The sequence below is a fragment of the Polyodon spathula genome, chromosome 22, assembly GCF_017654505.1.
Source record: "Polyodon spathula isolate WHYD16114869_AA chromosome 22, ASM1765450v1, whole genome shotgun sequence".
Taxonomy (NCBI): Eukaryota; Metazoa; Chordata; class Actinopteri; order Acipenseriformes; family Polyodontidae; genus Polyodon; species Polyodon spathula.
The window spans coordinates 297,501-317,523 of NC_054555.1; the positions used below are offsets into that span (position 1 = coordinate 297,501).

At 46.2% G+C, this 20,023-nt stretch overlaps 1 protein-coding gene across 1 annotated transcript in view; it reads right to left on the reverse strand.

Annotated features, from left to right (window-relative positions):
* The window catches only part of LOC121297375 (polypeptide N-acetylgalactosaminyltransferase 10-like), a 34,003-nt gene extending 14,891 nt beyond the window's left edge, over nt 1-19,112 (reverse strand). Inside the window, exons 1-4 of the mRNA XM_041223662.1 lie at nt 18,880-19,112; nt 9,350-9,455; nt 9,107-9,245; nt 8,304-8,470 (exon numbers count right to left, since the gene is read on the reverse strand). Coding sequence (XP_041079596.1) covers nt 8,304-8,470; nt 9,107-9,245; nt 9,350-9,455; nt 18,880-19,029 — 562 coding nt within the window. The 5' untranslated portion in view covers nt 19,030-19,112. The remainder of the gene's footprint in view (nt 1-8,303; nt 8,471-9,106; nt 9,246-9,349; nt 9,456-18,879) is intronic.
* Between the last annotated feature and the right edge of the window lie 911 nt (nt 19,113-20,023).

The following is a 20,023-nucleotide window of genomic DNA, read 5'->3' on the forward strand; positions in this document are numbered from 1 at the left end:
CAGGACAGGGCTGCGGGTAAGAACAGGACAGAGCTGGGGGGGGGCGGGGCAGTGGGACACACACACGCACGTGTCCATGCCCTGCTGCCATATTCACCAAAATATTCTGCTTTTGTTTAAGAAACACGTTTCATTACTCTTAGTCAGACTCCTCTGGAGCCTTTTTAAAGCCTGTTGGAAAACATGGATTGAGAATTGATTAGGGGTTTGCTACGCATGTGGACTAGCAGAGCTATACTGGTGTTCTTTTCTGAAAAGAGACTAATATTGCAGATAGCAGACTGTTTGGTTCAAATTGCATGTACTGCTAACCACTGATAGAGACGATGCGTCTACAAACTGCCCAACAATGACTGCAAGCTAATGAGATAACAATGCTGTGGACTAGAAGGGAACAGGCTCTAGACTTCAGAGAGATCAAAAGAGATAATCCCACTGGCATCAATGGGGGTCGCAAGGAGATAACAAAAGGCAGATGTATGGACCTTTTGTCTCCAGGAGTGTGAAGAATGCACTGAGTTCAGAGGTTGTCACACTAGACCACACACACAGACACACACACATTAACACTCACACAATAAATTAAATTACCTTGACCATTGGTTAATGTCAGAGAAAGGGGAGGTGGACCATCTATACAGAAGGGTATTTAATGTCACGCAAGCATTGTAATTTTGAGTTCTGTATGTCCTGTACCTGGGACCAGACTCCCTGCATATTTCAATAAACCTGGCAACTGATTGAAGAAAAGGACTCTGTGCATTTTCTTGAATCTACTTACTCACCATCTATTTTTTAAGTACTTCAAAGCCAAATGTGAAACAGATTAATGAAATTGCGAAATAACAATGAATTTCTGAATTTCTGTTTTTATTGTCAAGATGCCATTTGTACAGCCTAACTTGTCTCCCAGAGCGCTGCCAGCATGCCTACAACTCACTGTCGGAGAAGGAAAGGATCTAGAGTGAGAAGCACGTCTTTATTGTGTCTCTTTCTTTTCTGTCACAGTGGCACAAAGTCCCTGGGTGTTAATTAATGTTCCTTTCCAAGCCCCCCCCCCCTCCTGGTTTTATTTCTGTCTCCCGTTCAGACTCCGAACATTCAAAGCTGCGCATGGATTCTCTGAAAGCACCCGACTCAATGATCAGCCACAGAAAAAAGAAAAATCAAGGTCATGGAAAATGTTGACGACAATGTAGTTTAGAAATTGCAGTTTGGTTAAAAAGTAAAAAGATGACTTTTGTCCACAGTACAGGCACGTGGATTCACATAACGTACCATCCACTACAGTATTAGAAAGTCAATGCATTTCCTGCGCCAGAGCAGGGTGCGATTAGGCAGCAGTCAGCTGACTAAGCAGTGTTCTCTGTTTTGGTGACATTAAAAATGCCTGTGGACAAGGTGAAACAAAAGATAGCGCAGGTTACATCATGTAGCGAATAACACTGCGAGAGGCGAATCACAAGTGTGGAATTCTTTTGGAATGAAAATAATGAACATTTGATGGGATTCCTTGCTTGTAAAACCGGTCATGTTTTTGTGAACAAAACTGGCACATCGTCTCTGCGCAAGCACAGGTGTAGCTCCCTTTCAACTGCTGATAGACGGGTGTTTTATTGTAAAGTAAGTAGAGCTAGTTAATGTAACAATGTTAAAATATATCCTGACCACTAGAGAAAGCTACCACGCTGTACAGCCTATTGTATAAACTCAATCTGTGGAGAATGGTAGAGATATCAGTGTGTGATTGTGAGCGCGTGAGAGAGTCAGTCGACACAGGCAGTAGGTAAAGGACATACACACTTTTTAAATCTTCTCTTTTTTTTTTTTTAAAGCTATTGCCACATCTGTGACAGTTGGTGAGGTTATTATTTTTTACATAAAAACGAAAAGAAATTGAAAAAACAAGGTGCAGTTTTTTTCAAGACGGCGGTTGCTTTTGTATTACGAGGGGTCATTTTTGTGGATAATCCTGGGATTTAAACAATCAGGTTTTGGATACTCAAGTGCCAGCTGTTTCATTATTAGTGTCATTTTCTAAAAAGCTGATCACCAAATGGCGAGACTCAGCATACCACAGGCAGGGTGAACAAGACTTCAGTTAGTGTAAGATTATTTTATTATCTTCGTATCCCTGCACAATATATTTAGATTTGCAAACCTATGAGAGTGGAGGATTTTCACATCAATTCCTTGTCTCTTCTTACTCTTGTCTGTCAGGATTGAGTGCAGTTTTGCCTATTCTGAGTTACTGTCAGGGGGCATGAGATAGGCAGAGACAGAATTCCACCTAATCTCACAGCACCGGAGAAAACTTATCATGGAAAATGAAAACAAAAGGAGTCATGCCATCCTGTCTTCCATTCTCACACTATATTACCTGCTTGTTATCTGCTTAATAATAACACATTTGCGCGAGCTACACATGTAGAAATTAATTAAACTACTGCGTAACCACATATGGAACAGAAATCTCTGCGCTGCAGCACGGTCGCGAATATCAACACAATCTGAGCAGATTCAACATTCAATTATTGCCTCTGAAGAGCCAGACGCTCCCCTGCGAGCCAAGGAGCTGATAATGAGCTGAGCTCAGAGATCTCCCGAATGAGAAGATTCAAAACCAGAGCCGCAATCTTCAGCCATCTCTGCAGGAGACGGGGTTTTCATTAAATCAAGCCAGGCCTGATGGAGAGATCAAAAACATGGAAATAGACTAACAACGTGTTCAAATGTGGGAGTGCAAAACAGGGTCGCTTTCTTCTCGGTTTGACACATTTTAAAAACTTTTCCTGCAAATAATAAAGCTATCCGCTAGAAAAAATATTAAATCTGCCTCCAGTGGATTGTGTTGATAAGCCTGCAGCAATTCCCAGTACTAGCCTCTGTGGACTGTAATTAACCATCAACACCAGATTCGTGTGAAATCTGCACCACCCCCAGAAGGGCACGCAGTACAGCAGGCAGATTCACCGCCTACGGGACCAGTCAATGAAGGACTGGATGCTGCCCAGGCTACTGTCGGGGCTGCATGGAGGAGATGGGAAAGTTTATAGTCCAGAAAGCACATCAAGGAGAAAAATAAACAAAGGCAGGAATTCCATACTTTTGATAAGATGCTGAGCCGCACTGAGCTCAAACTAGAGGCAGAGCCAGGTGCTGTGTCTAATAGCTTCTTAGAAATCACTTTTAAAAAGGCCACTCTGTCACTTTAGAACAAAAAACACCATGAGGCACCAAGCCCTGGCAAGCACCTAGACCCGGGAAGCACCGAGCCCTGGCAAGCACCCAGACTGGCACCCAGAGATGGAAAGAACGTACCTAAGGAATAATGCTATGGACATTTTACCAAACCAATTTAACCCACAGAAATCAGAGTAACATCTTTAAATATGTCTGTATATTCAAGATCATTGGTGGCCATTCAGCTATCCAGAGACCAACTCTATACAAAAGACGTCAGGTTTCAACCCGATTAGAACATTCTCGTCTGGTGACGGGTCAGACGTACTGTTACAAGATCCTTTGCTTCCGAGACTAAAGCACTCTGCAGCACAGACCCAGGGACAGCTCCTAGCCCTCCTCTTATTAGAATAGCTAATATAAAACAGACTGGACTGCCCTGCTCCACTATTCATAGGCTCAGCTTGTGGAAGTGCAGAAGTTGAAATACTGAAATACTATCAGTGTAGCAGGTTTGAAAAGTGAAGAGTCTGCAGAGGGAGGTTAAAGGCTCAAGAGAAGAGCAAAGCCAGATATACAGAGCATGATGACACTGGCTCACCTGCTCCTCAGTATCGGATCTATAGAATGGAGGAAGTAACCAATGGGATCAAAGTCTCACATGAGAGCGCTATTTAGACAACCTTGCTCGACAGAAGCCAGGATAACACAGTGAAGACAATGCCAACTGCAGTATTAACCCAGTGATGCCCGAGCACATTTGAAATGAGAAAAGACGCTTTATTTATTCATGGAATTATGGAACACTGTGGTATCCTGCAACAAGAAGGGAACGTTCTAGAACAGAAAACTGGCATCCTGCAACAAGAAGGGAACGTTCTAGAACAGAACACTGGCATCCTGCAACAAGAAGGGAACGTTCCAGAACAGAACAGAACACTGTCAATCAGTTGAAAACTAGACGACACATACAATATAAATATCAAGGGCTCCTGACTTCATTATCAAATCATGACTTGCAACAGCAGAGACAGCAAACAGTAAATTATTGAGCGGCATCAATGTGAAGAACAAGACAAGCAGAAGAGCAGAAGGAGTTCGAAGAGCTACAAACTCAGAGAAAGAAAGGAAGTTTAACAGCACAGTCCATCTAGAGTAAAAAAAAATATTATATTTCAGGCAGTGTGCAAATGCATCAGAACACCAAGACATGCCATTTATATCCTTTTATACCTACCTGAATGAATTTGAGAATTTGAAATTTCGCTCAGTAAATCAGTAATATAGAAACACTAGTTGTGTGAAAATGTTAGACCACTTTGTGCTTTAATTAATATCTTAAAAACAACTTCTAAAAAGTCTCCTGAACTTTACCAGTGTGGCTGCATGTTCCTTTTCTCTTACTGTTTTAAGTGAATCGCATGTGTGGCCGAATCTCTCATTTGCCCATGTGATGAGCAGGTCCTGTAGCGTTCTCTCCCCGTGTGATGAGCTGTTCCTGTAGCGTTCTCTCCCCGTGTGATGAGCTGTTCCTGTAGCGTTCTCTCCCCGTGTGATGAGCTGTTCCTGTAGCGTTCTCTCCCCGTGTGATGAGCTGTTCCTGTAGCGTTCTCTCCCCGTGTGATGAGCTGTTCCTGTAGCGTTCTCTCCCCGTGTGATGAGCTGTTCCTGTAGCGTTCTCTCCCCGTGTGATGAGCTGTTCCTGTAGCGTTCTCTCCCCGTGTGATGAGCTGTTCCTGTAGCGTTCTCTCCCCGTGTGATGAGCTGTTCCTGTAGCGTTCTCTCCCCGTGTGATGAGCTGTTCCTGTAGCGTTCTCTCCCCGTGTGATGAGCTGTTCCTGTAGCGTTCTCTCCCCGTGTGATGAGCTGTTCCTGTAGCGTTCTCTCCCCGTGTGATGAGCTGTTCCTGTAGCGTTCTCTCCCCGTGTGATGAGCTGTTCCTGTAGCGTTCTCTCCCCGTGTGATGAGCTGTTCCTGTAGCGTTCTCTCCCCGTGTGATGAGCTGTTCCTGTAGCGTTCTCTCCCCGTGTGATGAGCTGTTCCTGTAGCGTTCTCTCCCCGTGTGATGAGCTGTTCCTGTAGCGTTCTCTCCCCGTGTGATGAGCTGTTCCTGTAGCGTTCTCTCCCCGTGTGATGAGCTGTTCCTGTAGCGTTCTCTCCCCGTGTGATGAGCTGTTCCTGTAGCGTTCTCTCCCCGTGTGATGAGCTGTTCCTGTAGCGTTCTCTCCCCGTGTGATGAGCTGTTCCTGTAGCGTTCTCTCCCCGTGTGATGAGCTGTTCCTGTAGCGTTCTCTCCCCGTGTGATGAGCTGTTCCTGTAGCGTTCTCTCCCCGTGTGATGAGCTGTTCCTGTAGCGTTCTCTCCCCGTGTGATGAGCTGTTCCTGTAGCGTTCTCTCCCCGTGTGATGAGCTGTTCCTGTAGCGTTCTCTCCCCGTGTGATGAGCTGTTCCTGTAGCGTTCTCTCCCCGTGTGATGAGCTGTTCCTGTAGCGTTCTCTCCCCGTGTGATGAGCTGTTCCTGTAGCGTTCTCTCCCCGTGTGATGAGCTGTTCCTGTAGCGTTCTCTCCCCGTGTGATGAGCTGTTCCTGTAGCGTTCTCTCCCCGTGTGATGAGCTGTTCCTGTAGCGTTCTCTCCCCGTGTGATGAGCTGTTCCTGTAGCGTTCTCTCCCCGTGTGATGAGCTGTTCCTGTAGCGTTCTCTCCCCGTGTGATGAGCTGTTCCTGTAGCGTTCTCTCCCCGTGTGATGAGCTGTTCCTGTAGCGTTCTCTCCCCGTGTGATGAGCTGTTCCTGTAGCGTTCTCTCCCCGTGTGATGAGCTGTTCCTGTAGCGTTCTCTCCCCGTGTGATGAGCTGTTCCTGTAGCGTTCTCTCCCCGTGTGATGAGCTGTTCCTGTAGCGTTCTCTCCCCGTGTGATGAGCTGTTCCTGTAGCGTTCTCTCCCCGTGTGATGAGCTGTTCCTGTAGCGTTCTCTCCCCGTGTGATGAGCTGTTCCTGTAGCGTTCTCTCCCCGTGTGATGAGCTGTTCCTGTAGCGTTCTCTCCCCGTGTGATGAGCTGTTCCTGTAGCGTTCTCTCCCCGTGTGATGAGCTGTTCCTGTAGCGTTCTCTCCCCGTGTGATGAGCTGTTCCTGTAGCGTTCTCTCCCAGTGTGATGAGCTGTTCCTGTAGCGTTCTCTCCCTGTGTGATGAGCTGTTCCTGTAGCGTTCTCTCCCCGTGTGATGAGCTGTTCCTGTAGCGTTCTCTCCCCGTGTGATGAGCTGTTCCTGTAGCGTTCTCTCCCCGTGTGATGAGCTGTTCCTGTAGCGTTCTCTCCCCGTGTGATGAGCTGTTCCTGTAGCGTTCTCTCCCCGTGTGATGAGCTGTTCCTGTAGCGTTCTCTCCCCGTGTGATGAGCTGGTCCTGTAGCGTTCTCTCCCCGTGTGATGAGCTGTTCCTGTAGCGTTCTCTCCCTGTGTGATGAGCTGTTCCTGTAGCGTTCTCTCCCAGTGTGATGAGCTGGTCCTGTAGCGTTCTCTCCCTATGTAATGAGCAGGTCCTGTAGCGTTTCAGGTAACAGATTTCTCCTCCCGTTCATGTGCACATGAAGCATGTGATTGCTGTGCAAAACAAACACACCTGTTTGTTTTACAGCAGCCTGGCCCCAGGATCCTGTTCTTTCTTCTTTGTTTGATCTGAAGTCAGACCTGCAGGCTACTGGCCTGGGTGCTAATCGTGAGGATTTGCTGCCTGAGGATTCAGAGCTGAATGAAGGGAGGCTGGCTGGCAAGTACGGCAGTCCAAGCCTAGAAGGGGCTGCTTGATTTAATCGATTACATCACGCACACACACACACACACACACACCAAAATACCATTAACTGATACTTTCACCTTTCTTATAGCATTTTACCTTCACTTCAACATGAAAACACACTCAATTGATTTGCAAGCTCCTAAATAAACTTCCTGCTAATAAACAAGAAACATGTTTTCCTATGATTAAGGTAGTTCAAATGTAATTAAATGTTTATTTTTTGGCATCATTGATATTTCAGAATGACTTCAACACAACCATCTTTTTCTTTTAAAACAACAGAAGTGATTGAGCTACTCTGACACACTCCTCCTCACACAGCACCTAAATAATACTCCAATCACTGCAGTACATGTCTACCACGTGACTGGGGAGGACAAGCAAGTTCGTTCCCAACGCTTTCACTGCCTAGGTTACAGAGGCAGTGTTAACAGGGTGATCGACACATGCATGGCAACATGAAACACTAACATGCATTGATCAAAAAGACACAGAGCACACGCAAACACATCCTTCATCAGTGGACCACCCCATGTTAAGAGACCATTATTTTATTAATACAAAAGAAATTAAGTAGATTCTCATTAGCAACAAAGGTTATGACTCTTCAGAGACAGACCTTCTGTATATTAACGTTATATAAAAACTACATCAAATCAATATAATTGAACCCAGAAACAAAGCAAACAATGCTCCACAGAAGCCATGAGAAGGATAACAGGATCAAAGTGGCTTCTGTAGTACATGTGATTCGGGACAGGCAGTCTTAAACAAAGCAGCACTCTTCACTAAAGATAAAAATCAATTCACCGTAAAAAATATTGTCTGCACTACATCTCAATATCGACCGACTCGCATAGATAAAATCTCAAATGCCATTAACAGCTCTCTCCTCTGACCAGAGTGTTAATAGACACTATAACTGAATTAAAAGCTCAAACCTAATCATTTCACTCCATACGATTGAAGGATCTGCTTCTAAAGCGCCTAGGAACGCGTTGTAAACGGCTTTGACGTTGATTACACAGAGGACGTGTCACAGAACACCACGGCCTGCGCTACTTATGTCACGAGCGGACGCAGCAATAACAAACGATGCAAGTAAAAAAGATGGGAGACTTCCATCTTTAAAATATCTGGGATTCTGGGAACAGAGCTTTGCAAGCAGTTCAATGAGAAGAAGCAGTGTGCTTTAGCAATGCAAGTCCTATCGCTGCCATGTGTCACAATGCAATAACGATTATCAGCTCACTAACTGTTCACGAGAAGTGTTGGAGATGTAGTCACATGACTGGTCGAATAAGGGATGCAGGTCTGCCTCTCACCTTTGTCGCTGAAGTCGTCCACTAGTATGATCTCAGCGAGGAGCTGCGGGGGAGAGCGGTGCAGCACACTGTGCACTGTGCGCAGCAGGGACGACCAGCCCTCGTTGTGAAACGGGATTATGATGCTTGTATTGGGCAGCTTTTCCAAGTACAGCTTCGTTCTGCAGCTGCAACAATATATAGTAAGTATGAATTGAACTGCAGGGATGGAAATAAAACTCCTATTGCACAGCACTCTCACCCATTCCAGGTTTTACTACAAGCTTGATTAGCCCCAGTGTGTGAAGTTAACAAGGTCAGGGGTGTCTTATTAAACACAAAGTAAAACCAGCAGTGGATCAAATCGCTATGCAATTGGAGTTTTATTACAATCCCTGAACTACTTCTTCATAGTACCAACCCCCCCCCTCCATGCATTACTGAAGCAAAGCCTGACTACAGACAATCAATATCTCGACAGACAACAGGGCCAGCACCTACATCACAGCTCTCAAACCATTATCTGAAAGATTCTGTTAGAGCCGCTGGAATGCTGTCAAGAAGAAAAAGAAAAGTGATCTGGTGAAATACTGTCGATGGACTCTTTGGCATTCCCCTCATTCGGGATTTCATTCACTAAAAGCTCTAGCTTACACCTGGAATAATTCTCTATCTCTTTACACCCTTGGAAAAGGATTAGCACGGTATTTTTGCCCCATGCTTTTACTATGTATTTACCATGTCTATTAATATGCTTCACCTTACCACACTATTCTTTAAAATTCTTACCTGTGCATCAGGACATGTCTCCAACTCAGACTTACTTTGGGTGTCTGATGTCCGGTATGGAGCGGTTCACGGAGATCCGGTCGCTCACGTAGATATTGAATCCATTCTCCCTGTAGGCCTGGTCCTCTCGATCTGCATCAGTCAAGGGGAAAGGCTTTCCTTGCTCTCCATCTCCTACAATGCAAACACAACCCACCTACTGTTACACACTTTGTACTTGAGCAGCACTGGCTTCTTCATATTATACAACAGCAAATGAAAAACTCCCGCCAGGCTACCTGAGCGAGCTGCGTCTCTCCTGATGGCTTCCTGATCATGCCAGTCCCTCCTTTGATCCCCATCCAAGCCCAGTCTCACCTCCTTCTTTGGTCTGACGTGGAGTCCCTTCAAAAGAGTTAGACAACATCAATGAATAAGACTGTCATCACCACCATCGTCATCATCATTACCACAGTCATCCTCCTCATCATCGCCACCATCATCATCACCACTACCACCATCGCCACCATCGTCACCATAGTCATCACCATCATCACCACCATCGTCATCATCACCACTACCACCATCATCACTTTTTATATCACTACAGCCATGGAACATCCAGGCCAGCCGAGGAAGCAGAAAGGAAAACAAGGGACCGGGAGGAGGCCACAGAGTCAAGTGAGATGGCTTACCAGAGGTTGTTCTTTCTGGAAATATATTAATACAAAAAATGGACCAGCAATATGATGATTCATTACTATACAGTACTTTGTTGCTGTCACTGTGTTGACTGGGTGAGCGACTCAGGGCATGGCTAGGCTGGAATATTCCATTGGAGATGACTGGGTGAGTGGCTCAGGGCATGATTAGGCTGGAATATTCCATTGGAGATGACTGGGTGGGTGGCCCGGCATTCAGGTCCCTCTGGATCCAGCAAACCTGAGATGAAATCAAAAACACAATGGAACCAGGGAAATTGGATTCCTTCATTATATCAGAACAGTCCTGAATATCTTTATCTTTCGTGGCAAATGTCAGGATCACACTCATGTTCTTAAAATGTCTGTACTGGGTAAGGGACCGTTTCTCCAAGGCAGAAGGCTGAAACACCCCCCACGGCAGTCCTCGCTAAGAGGCAGTGAGATTGGGTTGTCCCTCTTCTCTTTGACTGCAATGTCACACGGCTGCGTTGCTCCAGCTCCTGTCAGCTCTGGAAACTCACAGTGAGGTGGTAGTCCATGACGGCTGAGGGTGTTCGACAAGCGACTTGGCAGAAAGCAACATGCAATAGAAAACGTGCAGCTGCACTTGGACTTCCTTTGCTGTCAGATTTTACTGCCTGTTGATGTTAGAGAGATAATTAGGCACTTTTAATTAAATCGGTTTACTGGTAGTTATCGAATTACATTTTTATTTGCGTCCACTATACCACCACTCCAACACAACGTCTCTGTTTAACAAGCTGTTTTCTCTGTTCTGATACTGAGAACTACAATCAAACACGTTGTTTGAAAGGGTATCCCCTCTGCCTGATGCCCTCATGGCTAAGACAGGGTCCTATGGAGAGGGTAGCATTTGGTGTCTGCTGACCGTTCAGGAGTCTGGAATTCAGAAGCAACATCAAAAAGGAAACATAGGAAATGTTCGACTTTTTTTGCTGTGTGTGCCACTGTTGGCGTCTCAGATGTTGTTATTATGGAGGGCTTCTTGCCTTCCCAGAGATCTAATCCTTCACACTTAAATTGCAACAGAATGATTTATTTAGCAGACCCCCCCAACCCAGACTGCCAGTATCTTGGTGGAGTGGGGGGGCAGCATTCCAGCAGAGTCAGGTTTTCAACTGATATCTTCAGTCCTGGCTTCTACATTCCCTGGTCTAACTAGAGCAGCTCTGGCACAAAGCAATCATTCGACTCATCTCAGATCTGGGCTTGAGATTGAATAACTTCTATTGTAAAAACGTTTGGGTGATAAACACCCACAAGCTGCTGGGGATAAACACCCACAATCCAGCCTGCAGAGCTTCTGGATAGAAGGCAAGCAGCTAAACGCAGTACAGCTTGAACTGTGAAGAAAAATAAATAGTCATTTACATAATGACACAGATCCATTTAGCAACAAGCTGCCGAAGTCTGCATCATCAGCATTCAAGCTGTGTATAAACATTATAAAAACAGTGCAATTGCACGAAGGCACTCTCTCACACATCACACATTTCACAGTCTGTTAATGGCATCCTGGAACGCATCGACATTCAAGCTTAAATAGAACTGAAAGAAATGAATAACGAAAGAAACTGTCGATGGTAGCTGCCTGAATGGTTCAGAATTCACTTTAATGTCTTCCTGAAATGGTCTATTCTTCTGCTGTCCGTTGGTAACACAATGTGGCTGATTGCACTGTAGCTGTATTTGTTATTGTGCTGAGGGAATGGCAGTGTCTGCAGTGCTGCTTCTAATAAAACATGTGAAAGTTTGATATATTTGCCAAAGAGATTCGTAGCTAGATTCATCATCATCATCAGGGTGCCATGTCCTTGACTATCGTTTTCTGCCACCTTGTCCTGCCTGGTGGAGTAGCTGACATGCTTACCCTCTCTCTCCTAGGTCCACCAGTATTTTTGCCTCTGTCTCACTAGATTAGGCACAGTTATTTGAAAATGATTTGGCTCTTCACACGCCACACTGTCTTATTGCACTTCACTTGTGTTTACCGAAGAGATGAACAGAGACATACCGTTCACTCACTTGGGTTCTAATAAGACAGAGATATGTTATCGTGTTTTCACATGTGACTCTGTCCTGGTTCAGGATGCTGAAGGCTGGGGTATTTGCATGTGACTCTGTCCTGGCAGGATGCTGAAGGTGATTTGCATGTGACTCTGTCCTGGTTCAGGATGCTGAAGGCTGGGGTATTTGCATGTGACTCTGTCCTGGTTTAGGATGCTGAAGGCTGGGGTATTTGCATGTGACTCTGTCCTGGTTTAGGATGCTGAAGGCTGGGGTATTTGCATGTGACTCTGTCCTGGTTCAGGATGCTGAAGGCTGGGGTATTTGCATGTGACTCTGTCCTGGTTTAGGATGCTGAAGGCTGGGGTATTTGCATGTGACTCTGTCCTGGTTTATGATGCTGAAGGCTGGGGTATTTGCATGTGACTCTGTCCTGGTTTATGATGCTGAAGGCTGGGGTATTTGCATGTGACTCTGTCCTGGTTTATGATGCTGAAGGCTGGGGTATTTGCATGTGACTCTGTCCTGGTTTAGGATGCTGAAGGCTGGGGTATTTGCATGTGACTCTGTCCTGGTTTAGGATGCTGAAGGCTGGGGTATTTGCATGTGACTGTCCTGGTTTAGGATGCTGAAGGCTGGGGTATTTGCATGTGACTGTCCTGATGCTGAAGGCTGGTATTTGCATGTGACTCTGTCCTGGTTTAGGATGCTGAAGGCTGGGGTATTTGCATGTGACTCTGTCCTGGTTTAGGATGCTGAAGGCTGGGGTATTTGCATGTGACTCTGTCCTGGTTTAGGATGCTGAAGGCTGGGGTATTTGCATGTGACTCTGTCCTGGTTTAGGATGCTGAAGGCTGGGGTATTTGCATGTGACTCTGTCCTGGTTCAGGATGCTGAAGGCTGGGGTATTTGCATGTGACTGTCCTGTCCTGGTTCAGGATGCTGAAGGCTGGGGTATTTGCATGTGACTCTGTCCTGGTTTAGGATGCTGAAGGCTGGGGTATTTGCATGTGACTCTGTCCTGGTTTAGGATGCTGAAGGCTGGGGTATTTGCATGTGACTGTCCTGATGCTGAAGGCTGGGGTATTTGCATGTGACTCTGTCCTGGTTCAGGATGCTGAAGGCTGGGGTATTTGCATGTGACTCTGTCCTGGTTTAGGATGCTGAAGGCTGGGGTATTTGCATGTGACTCTGTCCTGGCAGGATGCTGAAGGCTGGGGTATTTGCATGTGACTCTGTCCTGGTTCAGGATGCTGAAGGCTGGGGTATTTGCATGTGACTCTGTCCTGGTTCAGGATGCTGAAGGCTGGGGTATTTGCATGTGACTCTCAGGATCCTGGTTGTGACTCTGTCCTGGGATGCTGAAGGCTGGGGTATTTGCATGTGACTGTCCTGGTTCAGGATGCTGAAGGCTGGGGTATTTGCATGTGACTCTGTCCTGGTTTAGGATGCTGAAGGCTGGGGTATTTGCATGTGACTGTCCTGGTTCAGGATGCTGAAGGCTGGGGTATTTGCATGTGACTCTGTCCTGGTTTAGGATGCTGAAGGCTGGGGTATTTGCATGTGACTCTGTCCTGGTTCAGGATGCTGAAGGCTGGGGTATTTGCATGTGACTCAATCTGTCAGACAAGCTGCTTTTATAAACCTGCACGCTCTGCTGGAATCAAAACCACATGGGGGGGGGGGGGGGGGGGGCACAGTACAGTGCAGCATTACAGGATGATCTCAAATACCAATCAAAGGATGGATTACAATAGAAATGGTGTTGGACCGAGGGTCTGAGAATGTACAGTACGATGTCAGTCACTCCCTTTTCAGGTTAAATATGATTGCATATTTCAGTGAGTTTGTATAGTAAGGTTGCTGCATGGCTTCTGTGCAAAAACAGCATTTTCAAACGCTTGTGTATCTCAGAAAACCGTACGCATTAGAAATGTGTCTTCTGGTACTACACACGGTCATTGGCAGCGATTTCCAATTTGTACATTTTATTTGAATATGTATATATTAGATACCCACCCATCCCGCAGGTCCAGTACAGTCTGTGGAGAGAATCTCAGATAAGGAACACACTGCAATAAGGACACACTGTAGTCAGACCCCACTTGCTGTAGTACAGGTAGAACGGAGCTCTACATTCACGACTCTCACGGCATGCATGCAGATGATGCTGTCAGATCTCCCACTTGCAGTCATTATATAATCAATGCTGCTGTGCCGAGCCTGTACCATTGCCAGGAGAGTTCAGTGGAGCTGCGTTTCCAGGGTAGAGTTCTGCAGGCATTTCTGTTTGAAGCAGGAATGAGGGAGGTGGACTTCTCAATTCTCTTTTAACGTCTTAGAGAACTCACAATTCAAAAGCATTACAGTGCAGATGGGGAGGGAGAAGGAGAGAGACGGCTCAGTGCTTACAGTATGATCGAATTCATTTTCATGTCATTACACCAGTGTCATTGTTTCTGAAACATTTCTATGCAGGAGGGAAACTCAACAGGCTGTAGCACTGCACACTGCGAGGCTTGTGTATTACCCTGCTCCACCAGTCAAGAAAATACAAACCATAAATCAACGACCAGGCACAGTAGCAATCTCAAACTTTCCACTTTCAAATCACACAACGTTGAGATCATGCTGTTGGAACAGAAGGTCGGAACGACCCTAAACAAGCAGACAATAACAAAGCCTTGGCTGGATTTATTATGCCTGTTGCAGATTGCTGAACATCCAGCTGTTGATTCAATGCAAACCCTACACTGCCTGGCCACTTTATTAGGAACCAAACATCACATTGAGCCACTGTTCATGCTGACAGCAAGCAGCAGGCAGTTCCTATGTTTCTAGGTCTGGTTTATCCATGTGTGTTCGGGCAGTCTGTAACTGAACCCAAGTCATAGAGACACTGTGCTAACATGTCAACTTGTTCATGCTCACTTTTGCAGGTACCGGATTTTCTATAATGATGTATCATGTAGGTCAAGTTGGTGAATTGGAAAATCCTACCACTACATGTTTAATAAGCATCTACAAAGAAATGAAATGTGCAGGACGTGCGAGTTAAGAGATGAACGCAGAGTCCTGGCAATGACACTGCTGAGGACTCAGAGCTGGGGAGACAGACAGAGAGAGACAGACATCGAACCATTGCAGAGACCACGCCGCTTTCACCTAACAGGCAAGTCAAACTAACGGGCAAGACTGACAGCAAGATTTAACATGACTACACACTCCAGAACACCAAACAATCACTGCATGACAGGAGTACAGCAAACAGAAACAAAACTACAAGCTGTCTTTCTGAAGAGCAATGAAGGCATGCTTCTAGAAGCATGCTGCTAATTGTACAGAGTCTGCCATCATCAGAGCTCCTTCATCCTGCGTGATACGAGCTCTTACTGCTTTACAATGACTTACTAAAACTCAGAGCTCCTTCATCCTGCTTTACAATGACTTACTAAAACTCAGAGCTCCTTCATCCTGCTTTACAATGACTTACTAAAACTCAGAGCTCCTTCATCCTGCTTTACAATGACTTACTAAAACTCAGAGCTCCTGCTTTCACTTACCTGCTCCTTCATCCTTTACAATGACTTACTAAAACTCAGAGCTCCTTCATCCTGCTTTACAATGACTTACTAAAACTCAGAGCTCCTTCAACCTGCTTTACAACGACTTACTAAAACTCAGAGCTCCTTCAACCTGCTTTACAATGACTTACTAAAACTCAGAGCTCCTTCATCCTGCTTTACAATAACTTTCTAAAACTAAAAACGATTCATCTTAAAAACATCACAAGAATAAAAACCAGACCAACCATTACGCCTCCTGTTTCATTTGTTTGTTCTGTGCATTTTCCGAACAGCAAATCCTCTGTATTTGTAAAACAAACATAAGAATGCTTGGAACACCTGCTGCTTCCAATTGAATTGCAAGCTTCTTCATGATTAGCATACAGAATAGCTGCAGTACAAGCCTGTGCTTTTAGAAACACAAACGCAGACAGCCTGGCATCAGATACATTGGTACATTTACCTCCAGGACTGCAGCCTACATGAATCCAATAAGAAACCCCCTGTTTTAGAATAGCAGTCTGCTGTGAGTGTCACCATGCACCTGGCAGCCCAGCACCCAGCACCCAGCCCGGCACCCAGCACAGAGACCAGCACCCAGCACAGAGACCAGCACCCAGCCAGGCACCCAGCACAGAGACCAGCATGCAGCGCGGCACCCAGCACAGAGACCAGCATGCAGCCCGGCACCCAGCACAGCACAGCTCACAGCACCCAGCCCGGCACCAAGCAATCAGCACAGCGCCCAGCATCCAGCACACAACCCAGCACAGAGACCAGCACCCAACCTGGCACCCAGCACAGCGCCCAGCATCCAGCACACAACCCAGCACAGAGACCAGCACCCAGCCCAGCACCCAGCACAAAGACCAGCAACCAGCCCGGCACCCAGCACAGCACAGCGCACAGAACCCAGCCCAGCACCCAGTATAGCGCCCAGCACCCAGCCCGGCACCCAGCACAGAGACCAGCAACCAGCCCGGCACCCAGCACAGCACAGCGCACAGCACCCTGCCCAGCACCCAGCATAGCGCCCAGCATCCAGCCCGGCACCCAGCACAGAGACCAGCATCCAGCCCGGCACCCAGCACAGAGACCAGCATGCAGTCCGGCACCCAGCACAGCATAGCGCACAGCACCCAGCCCAGCACCCAGCATCCAGCACAGCGCCCAGCATCCAGCTCGGCACCCAGCACAGAGACAAGCACCCAGCCCGGCACCCAGCACAGAGACCAGCATGCAGCCCGGCACCCAGCACAGCACCCAGCATCCAGCACAGCGCCCAGCATCCAGCACACAACCCAGCACAGCACCATCTACCGAACGACAGCTCATTCCCAAAACATGAACGAAAACAAAGGTGATGTTTGTGGTTTAATTCCTGCAAACCTCTGCTCAGCTTGAATGAACCCAGCAGTGCCAAAAGCCACGCACATGACTTGTGTCCATGTTGCATGGGGTCCTTCATTACTGAGAGATTGCAAAACAATGAGGCTCAATCACTCAGTCTTTATACACAGCAGCAAATTTCCGTTCATTCGTTCAGAACAAAAACTACACACAGGGAGTTTGAAAGAATTTAATGAAGCTTAAAATAGTTATTTGTTTTGCATATTAAGGCCATCCAAATGGGAAGGCTGGTCTATTCAATTCTATAAAACAAACTGACTTAATAACAGCAATGCTTTTGCACCTGTTCTAAACGAAGCCACAGCTGGAGTTGTTCTGCAGTACAGCTCTTTGGAGTGTGTGAGCCAAGCCACGCACTGGAGCAGAGAAGCAGGCAGCTCTCCCCCAGCCCTTCACCCGGGCATGCCGTCTCTCATGCAGGTTAATACAGGCTCAACTATCTGCAAACACATTCTGCAAATAATACAAACGACTTGCAGCGCTGAACCCTAACACTGGCATGTTTAAAACCAGAACTCCGGTGTGTTTAAATGCTTTGCATTGTCCACGTGTCTCTACGTAATTAGAGAACAGTGAACCACGCCAACTTTGAATTCACCCCCCTTAATGGATTTGACTAAATCACCCATTTCAGCGGCCATGCAACATTTACCGCCCACCCTACTGTAGAAACAGAAAATGAAGCAACACTACTACTACTATTAATAAGAAGAATAAATCTATTGTCCTGTATGTACTTCAATTTGAAGGACCCAGCACTCCGAGCACAGCGTCCCAATAGCAGGATGAGTTGTTCTGCTGTTTGTGACTGACAATGGCATGTCATTGGAATGATATTTGGAGATAACGGCGAGGCTGTGTCCAGGTGCAAGCCCCCAGTGCTACTGTACAGTACCTGGAGCTCTGTGTGCAGGACCCAGCTGCATATCAAACAGGATTGAATTATCATGACAAGGCAGGCTGAAAGGTCAGTTAGCACAGATAGGCTGTGCTTTACTAGAAATACAACTTTCTGGTTTTATTTATTTATTTTCTATTATCATTAGAGTTTTAAAGCAGGCATTGTGTTAGCATTGAGACAGCCGCTGCCATGAGAACACACGGGGAGATGAGTCCGAGATCTGCCGAGTACCGGCACATTCACATAGGTGTCAAAAGAAGTGAAAATCGACAGCCACAGCCTCCTAGCATGTGAGCCCTGAATCTGGTGTTGTTGTTTGCACTTAATTATGGAATCGGCAAGTGGGCATGCCGAAACAAATACATACTTACAGGATATAAAAATTCTACAGTAACAGAATATAAATGATCAGATAGATGACAACTGGTAAAGCTGAAACCGAGAGTACGCTTCATGCCATATGCTGGATTTCCTTTTTCCCCACCTCATCATATTTAAAAGCTTGCAGGAATGCGAATCGAAATGAAATGGCATTACCCCATTATACGGTATTTCAAATTGCGGACTCCATAATCCGCGGCAAAGCAATCCATCAACTGGGTTAACACATGTTTCAATAAATGCATGTAGCCACATTACACGGGAGTGTATCTTCAGACAGCACTGTGGAAAAGACCTGGCCGCTGTTACACAATACCGACACCGAATAGCGCACACTGCCCAAAGCAAACACTATCCCGTTGACGCCACCCGGCTGGGCTGGACCGTTTCAATACTTCAACCGTCTAAAAGCACACACTTTCATTTCAATTCAGTTAAAACGAGTTTAACGTTTTGCTTTGTTCTATGCTACTGAACAATCAGCCCTTTTTTTGCGTGGGCGTTGCAATAATGCATTTTACTAGTCCATCGCAAACATTGAAGATTCCACGTCTCCCTAACTATGTAACTAGGTGTGTCACACTGCCAACAAATCGCTAAGTTCTGCTTTTCCGATCACCGTCAGATCAAGGCTATAACACCAACACGATACACAAAGTCAAGTCGCTAGTTACTTGAGATATAACAGATTTATCAAAGCCAGTCAGCTGAACAAATGCATTGTTATATAAGGCGCGCCAGCACAGCCTCATCTAGAGAAAGATGTGCAAAAATAGAGGTCTCCCAAGCAGGAAAACGATCCAGCTGAACTAATGCGATAGGTGTGCGTACTTTCTTACCTGTGCCGCGCCACTGCCCCCCTCTCTCTCCGGCGAGCTATCCAGCACCTTGTCTCGGTACAGGGACCACAAGCCCACGTTTGGCAAGAAAAGTATCGCCGCGATCAGCAGCCCTGCGATCTGGAGCAACCTCTTTTGTTTCCGTCTCATGTCTACTTGTGACAGCCGAAGATCGATCACTCCTCTACCGTGTAAACTCGCCCGAGCTTCAGGTGAAAATAACTTTCTCAGAGAAAAACTACAGATAGCGCAACTAACTAGGGAACTTCCGCTGAGAGGAGCGAACCACTGCCGGGGATAGGGGGGTGCCTGGGCAAATTAAAGACTTCTGTTTCGGATTTTTATAGATAATTTGAACGAATATAAAACTGGTTGTGCTACGAAATTGGTTTTATTGGTGTAAAAACATGATGCTTCTCATTAAATTATCTTAAACTCGCTGAAACGAAAAACGCGGTGCTGCAATAACCCCTCGTCGGTATGCAAATCCTCTATAGCAACTCCTAGTGTACAAGTTACTCTGCAAACAGTAACTAATTGACTGGAGAGTCGCTCAAGGAAGCGGGCAGTTGGGGTGCTGTTTTATTATTTTTTATAGCGAGACCAGAAAAGCGAAATGGCCATTTTAAATGCACCTTTTGACTTGCTCACGTATGATAATGCTTTAAGCACAAGGCAGATTTTACAAGGCTATTTTAAAGCAGATACCGCTACTACCACTCGTAATAATATAGCATGCTAACACAGTAATTGCCCTAATACAGTAAGACTTTTCAAACCTGCACTGTTCTCTGTCCTCAGTAAATGCGCACATGGTCTGCTAGGGGTATAGGATCCTCTGCTGATCTCTGCCCTCAGTAAATGCGCACATGGTCTGCTAGGGGTATAGGATCCTCTGCTGATCTCTGCCCTCAGTAAATGCGCACATGGTCTGCTAGGGGTATAGGATCCTCTGCTGATCTCTGCCCTCAGTAAATGCGCAAATGGTCTGCTAGGGGTATAGGATCCTCTGCTGATCTCTGTCCTCAGTAAATGCGCACATGGTCTGCTAGGGGTATAGGATCCTCTGCTGATCTATGCTTTCCACACGGTTGAACGGAGCAGCAGTTTTAAGTGGTGATTTCCCGTGGGCTCTGAAGCAGCT